The 6,701-nt window shown below is 48.1% G+C and overlaps 1 protein-coding gene across 2 annotated transcripts; it reads right to left on the bottom strand.

Annotated features, from left to right (window-relative positions):
• Positions 1-2,783: 2,783 nt before the first annotated feature.
• Positions 2,784-6,467, bottom strand: LOC119274905. 2 transcript variants are annotated; one of them, XM_037555659.1, is made up of 10 exons: positions 6,275-6,467; positions 6,071-6,191; positions 5,396-5,750; positions 5,223-5,256; positions 4,801-5,004; positions 4,456-4,545; positions 4,003-4,068; positions 3,830-3,921; positions 3,692-3,739; positions 2,784-3,207 (listed from the first exon to the last, which is right to left on the bottom strand). In XM_037555659.1, exons 3-10 carry the CDS (start codon positions 5,734-5,736, stop codon positions 3,090-3,092), a joined length of 993 nt encoding a protein of 330 aa, XP_037411556.1. In that variant the 5' UTR covers positions 5,737-5,750; positions 6,071-6,191; positions 6,275-6,467; the 3' UTR covers positions 2,784-3,089. The 2 variants fall into 2 exon arrangements, with proteins under 2 accessions (XP_037411556.1, XP_037411557.1); XM_037555660.1 differs by having other exon boundaries at positions 6,307-6,466.
• Positions 6,468-6,701: the final 234 nt, after the last annotated feature.

Genomic DNA, 6,701 nt, shown 5'->3' with positions numbered 1-6,701 from the left:
GGAAATATGCCCTAGAGGCAATAATAAAAGTATTATTATATTTCAATGTTCATGATAAATGTCTTTTATTCATGCTATAACTGTATTATCCGGAAATCGTAATACACGTGTGAATACTTAGACCACAATATGTCCCTGGTGAGCCTCTAGTTGACCAGCTCGTTGTGATCAACAGATAGTCATGGTTTCCTGACTATGGACATTGGATGTCGTTGATAACGGGATCACATCATTAGGAGAATGATGTGATGGACAAGACCCAATCCTAAGCATAGCATAGAAGATCGTGTAGTTCGTTTTGCTAGAGCTTTGCCAATGTCAAGTATCTCTTCCTTAGACCATGAGATTGTGTAACTCCCGGATACCGTAAGAGTGCCTTGGGTGTATCAAACGTCACAACGTAACTGGGTGACTATAAAGGTGCATTACAGGTATCTCCGAAAGTAGCTGTTGGGTTGACACGGATCGAGACTGGGATTTGTCACTCCGTATGACGGAGAGGTATCTCTGGGCCCACTCGGTAATGCATCATCATTATGAGCTCAATGTGACCAAGGTGTTGGACACGTGATCATGCATTACGGTACGAGTAAAGTGACTTACCGGTAATGAGACTGAACTAGGTATTGGGATACCGACGATCGAGTCTCGGGCAAGTAACGTACCGATTGACAAAGGGAATTGCATACAGGGTTTGATCGAATCCTCGACATAGTGGTTCATCCGATGACAACATCGAGGAGCATGTGGGAGCCATCATGGGTATCCAGATCCCGCTGTTGGTTATTGACTGAGAGCGTCTCGGTCATGTCTGCATGTCTCCCGAACCCGTAGGGTCTACACACTTAAGGTTCGGTGACGCTAGGGTTATTAGGAAGACTAGTATGTGACTACCGAATGTTGTTCGGAGTCCCGGATGGGATCCTGGATGTCACGAGGAGATCCGGAATGGTCCGGAGGTAAAGATTTATATATGGGAAGTTGTCAAACGGACACCGGGAAGTTTCGGGGTCATACTGGTATTGTACCGGGGCCACCGGAAGGGTTCCGGGGGTCCACCGGGAGGGGCCACCCCTCCCGGGGGGGCACATGGGCTGCGTGGGGCAGGGAGCCAGCCCCTGGTGGGCTGGCCGCACCCCCCTCCCTTGGGCCCATGCGCCTAGGGTTGAGGGGGAACCCTAGAGGGGGCGCCCCCCCTTGGCTTGGGGGGCAAGCCACCCTCTCCCCTCTCCCCTAGGCCGCCGCACCCCCCCCCTAGATGGGTTCTAGGGGGCCGGCCCCCTTCTCCCTTCCCCCTATAAATAGAGGGGTGAGGGGAGGGCAGCCGCACGACCCTCCAAGGCGCAGCCCTCCCCTCCCCAACACCTCTCCTCCTCCGTTGTGTGCTTGGCGAAGCCCTGTCGGAGTACTGCCTCTCCACCATCACCACGCCGTCGTGCTGCCGGTGGAGTTGTCTTCCTCAACCTCTCCTTCCCCCTTGCTGGATCAAGAAGGAGGAGACGTCTCCCGTCCCGTACGTGTGTTGAACGCGGAGGTGCTGTCCGTTCAGCACTTGGTCATCGGTGATTCGAATCACGTCGAGTACGACTACATCATCACCTTGCAAGCTTCCGCACGCGATCTACAAGTGGTATGTAGATGCAAACTCTCTCCCTTGACTCGTTGCTTAGATGAACTCATAGATGGATCTTGGTGAAACCGTAGGAAAAATTTTAATTTTCTGCAACGTTCCCCAACAAGGACGTCATCGAGCTGAACGTGTGCTGAACGCGGAGGTGTCGTACGTTCGGTACTTGATCGGCTGGATCGCGAAGAAGTTTGACTACATCAACCGCGTTAATAAACGCTTTCGCTTACGGTCTACGAGGATACGTAGATACACTCTCCCCTCTCGTAGCTATGCATCTCCATGGATATATCTTGCGTGTGGGTAGAAAATTTTTGTTTTCCATGCAACGTTTCCCAACAATATGTCCCTATAAGTTCGTGACACCTTGATTTACGACTAGTCATGTCGGCCCGAGTTCTCTATCATATAGATGCTAGCGGTACAATTATATATGTGAGCCAAAAGGCGTAAACAGTCCCGGCCAAGGTAAGGCTGTAGCCGTGGGGATACCGTGCGTGAGATTGTAAAGTGATATAATGTGTTACATGATAGATCGATTTGACTTAGGATCGAGGTCCCGACATTGTTGGTCATATTAAAGTTCTCATAACATCTGTTGCTGTTGATGTCGATGTGCAGAGGGGTGGTATCCGTGGTGGAGGGGCTCATCGGCAGCATTTGCGGTCGCGGTGCACTAGGAAGAGCATGCTGCCCGTGGAGATGCGGAATTCGATGTCGCCATGGTCGAGGGGGACGGCGGTGGGTTGCACCGTCAGGGAGGGTGAGGAGGATCCCGGGGGCGGCCGTAGGCGCCACTGACGACATACGGTGCGAAGACGGGTGCGGTTGGCGTGCGAGTGCACACGGGAGAGGACCAGGCTCAGCAGCTCCCGCAAGTCACGCTGTGTCACCTGGCGACGCATGCCGAATGAGCCGCCGCTGGAGCGGCAGAAATGTCGCCATTGCCACCTCCTTGATATCCTCTTCTCGTGGTGCAGTGGGGGTGCTCCTCTCCCCTCTCGGGGCCTGCGTGCGGTGGCCGGACGTGTGCTGGGTCGCTAGATTTTTAGGTGATGCGATCGTGTCTGGGTGAAATCCTTGGGAAAAAATTATGTTGATGGTGGTGACGGCATAGCTGAGATGTCTGGGTGAAAAGAAATGCAACTAAAGCAGCTATCAAATGGTGGGGTGTCACATATCATATTCAGATTGCACAAAATTCCCCACTGGAAAGAACGCCTGCTTCAAACTTCAAAGAAGCTACGCATCCCAAAATTTTGGTGCACATAAGTCGTGGCAATTCACACATCCACTTTTGAGTAAAGAACCTCGTAAAGAGCCCGTGCTTTCAAGTACAAGGAATTACAAGCACCTGGCTCCGAAGAATGCGGCTGATTGTGTAGTAGCAGAAGCTCCATGTGGTTTTCAGGACAAGGGGAAAATGGGAATAAATTGTGCCAGTATATGTGTATCTTCTTGTCTACTTCACGTATGTGTAACTATGCGGGAACCAGCTTTCCAGGAGAGACCTCTTGATCCTCAGGACTAGGGCGAAGAGACCATAACAAGGGAAGTGAAGCAATGCCACCACCAAGTACCTGCATGAGTACACTTTTTTAAGATCACAGTTTAAGGCATCGAGGTTACAAGTTCAAACAGTAATGGAGATTTATGTTAAAAATCACTTATAATCAAGTGTCTCAAAAAGATTCCGAACCAATTTAACCAAAATTTATGCAAGAAGCTGAAACAGTAATCAGATTATGAAGCTTTTCAGAATTTTGTTGACTACTCTTCTTGATCATCTATTCACAAATGTTTGACCCCAAAATGTATCCCCAAGAAACAACCATAGTCTGGATTGATGTCTAAGACAAACTAGTAAGGAAATCTATCAACTGCGGTCAATATGAGTTCATTCTTGACTTATGCCTGCTAAGTATGTGCCATGCCCAGCCTATCAGACGGTTTTACGTTCATCAAACGTCTAGATTGTATACAACGGTGCCAATTCATTAATGAAGCAGCTGCACATGGAAGAATAGCACTACAAAAGTACTTCTTTCGTCAAGCAGAGCTTACCAGACAGGTGCGCGAGGGTATGTCAAGTCTAGGAATGGGTAAGGCCACCTGGAAAAATAGTATAACATAAACACAAGAATATTCTTTTCCACGATTAAGATTCAATATAATAAAGGGAGATGTAAGTAAAAGTATTACCAAATCGACACATTAGCATGGATGATCCACTGAACACTAACAAAAAGGCCTGTCCAGAGCATGAAGTATGATATTCTAAACCATGGAAAACGCTGCAATTTTAGATTAAACAATCAATATAAAGATCAGAAGATTGTGGTATGGATCAATATATTCTGGCACACGACATTTACCAGGCTATTCAAAGCAGTATCACCAATTATGAAGAGAGCATTGAGTGAATGTGTTCCAATCAGCAACTGCAGTATGCAATCACAAAACAGTAGTAAGACATGCAGCAAAGAATATGTTCACCAAAGGATGTGTGAGACACTCAGCCATTCATTAGCACAGCTCCAAACCACCAACAAAATATCACAATTTGCAGAAGCCACAACCCAAAGCCATACACAATCATATGGACTAGCTCAATAACCAGGATGTAACTAGAGGAGTCCTATTTAGACTTATGTATTATGGTTTTAGAGCAAATTTAGAGTAAAAAATACAATAATAAAGTAAATGATACAAATCATAGTATTGGTTATCAAAAAAGTGGCAACAATTCTTCCCATTTCTTTGGATTAACAAATAACTTAAAAGGTCTCAGAGAACAAGGTTTGTAAAATCTGTGATCGAAAACTCACAAAATTCATTTGATATTGATTCCGGGCAAGAAAAGGGTAGAGAATGAACCAAAACACCATATCCGTAAGCATCACAGCACCTGCATTTGTCTGAAAACAGGCATATCAAAATCGGGGCAGGCAACAAACACCAAATCCGTAATCATCACCATTCATCGGCCAGCCACAGTTCATAATGCTTTCAGTTAAAGAATAGCTATAATAATGTAAAAGAATTACATGTCAAGCAATTACACTTTCAGATTATGTAATTTTTTTTTCATCAATCACAACACACCTACTGTTCAGCAGTTAAAACTCAGAAAATCATGTGCACTTTGTACTTAAATATATATGACAAATTACCTGAAACATAATCTGGAACAGATAACCCCAAAATCCTGCAATTTCCCGGCCATCATGTGTTTTATTGAAACAAGAACTTTTGATGGAATCGTCGTATGTACTTTCCCCCGTTGGAGCAATGATATAAGAGCCATGATCTCCAACAGATTTATCCGTCTTGCAAGCGTACTGATAACATCCATAGAACGAAAGCACCGAACCAAGCTAAAGATGAAGAAGGTGCACGTTAGAGGTATCACCTAGTGAGTGCCAGCAAAATAGGCAATGAGCAAGCATGCAGATACAACAAATTGCATGCTATACAATCAAAAAATATTTTATATTGATCATTTGTTCAAATTCTGGCAGAACATGTTGTCATCATTCTCATGTGTAGGTAAGAATAAGTGGTCACAATGAGTTTACTGTAGCAAACAACATACCCCAAAATACAAGGTGACAAGCAAGAAGGTCCACCTGTCAAATGTAGAGAACAAACAAAATCAAATAATTTTCTGAATATTACTTGGTACGAAATGGACACTTCGCGCCATCTTTCCGTTGTTGTTAGCAAAACTTCACAGGCAGTAGTACGAGGAAGGATGAAGTAGCTTACTGAGTGTAGTAAAGGAAGACGCTCCATCCATCGACAATTACATCAGAGACAAGCACTGAAGCCATGAACAAGAATGACACAAGGCGAAAAGCCAGCAGCCAAGCCGGATGGATCTCCTCAAGGCACGGCTTCCAGCAGTCTTCAAGATACACAACTCCGGGTCCGATCTTGGGCCGTGCCTCCTCTCTGTCGACCCCCTCGTCATTGCCGGCCGGCGAACTGGGCCCCTCGTACTTCCAGATCAAGTAGCAGGCCAGGGCCATGCAGGAGTAGACCCAGGTCGCGCAGAGCAGGAACCTCCAGTTGAGCCAGTAGCCCGGGTCAGTGGTGTCCATGACCATGGCTGATTGCAATGCTGCGACCAAGTTAACGTCAGGCTTTTTTCTATAAAATTCGATACTAATACCATACTTGTGGATGTGACCAAGAGAAAAGGCATTTTCCCCTGTTCCATGCCGACAGGGGGAGATATTTGCCGAACAGTGAAAGAACAAGGGGAATGGAATCAGGTGGTGCCCCCACGGAAAAGGCAAAGACGCAAGCTCTGCGCCATGATTCCGTGATCCAGTCCACGCCCACGCAGAAGTAGAACACAAGAACAATAAACAGCGGGCATCAAGAAGCCTCGCGCGCAGGGGGGAGACAGAGAGAGGGGGGCAGAGCAGAGCTAATTACCAGTGATCCGTCAGTAGAACCGCACGCAGGGGGCGCCTCCTCCCCGACGAGAAGAAGAGCAGTTCACTCCGCCTTCTCCAAGCTCCCGACTCCCTATCTCTCCAGCTCTGCCCGATTGCCGCTGTCAGATCGGAGAAACGCGTGCGCATCAGTACAGCGAGAATCATAAATGCTGGGGACAGGACCAGGGAGGGGGGCGCGTACTGAATCAGGACGGGGCTTGGGTCGATCTTTACCCGTGCTCCGGTCTCCCTCCCTCTCAGGTCGCCGGCGCCGCGGAAGGAGGGATCTCCGGAAGCGTCGGGGCCCGGGAGTCGTGGACTGGTGTCCCGTCTACCAGTCTCACTTCGCTCGCGGCCAGACAGAAGTCGGCGGCCGTGGGTGTGTGGGGGAGTGAACAAAGAGGGAGGCCGGCCGTGGGGAGCCACGTATCCGGTGTCTGATTCCAGGGTGCTCCACGGTGGTGGCGATGTGGGCGGGTGACGTGGTGGACCCGAAGACATCTCCGCTTCTCCCTCCGACTTGGTGTGGGTGACTCGTCGGCAGGAGTCGTTTGCTTGTACCGTTTTGTCTTTGCCACCCGGGGCAGTCGCAAATAGCCGAACAGTGTCTGCACGTAACACACAAATCG

Source organism: Triticum dicoccoides, chromosome 3B (assembly GCF_002162155.2).
Source record: "Triticum dicoccoides isolate Atlit2015 ecotype Zavitan chromosome 3B, WEW_v2.0, whole genome shotgun sequence".
In the NCBI taxonomy this organism is placed as follows: domain Eukaryota; kingdom Viridiplantae; phylum Streptophyta; class Magnoliopsida; order Poales; family Poaceae; genus Triticum; species Triticum dicoccoides.
This window is presented reverse-complemented; position numbering and strand designations above follow the sequence as displayed.

Coding starts and splice junctions, on each gene's coding strand:
- LOC119274905 (XM_037555659.1), bottom strand. CDS start 5,736: ATGGTCATGGACACCACTGACCCGGGCTACTGGCTCAACTGGAGGTTC. Junction 5,257..5,395: donor GTCTTCCTTTACTACACTCA/GTAAGCTACTTC, acceptor TACATTTGACAG/GTGGACCTTCTTGCTTGTCA. Junction 4,546..4,800: donor TGTTCCAGATTATGTTTCAG/GTAATTTGTCAT, acceptor GCCTGTTTTCAG/ACAAATGCAGGTGCTGTGAT.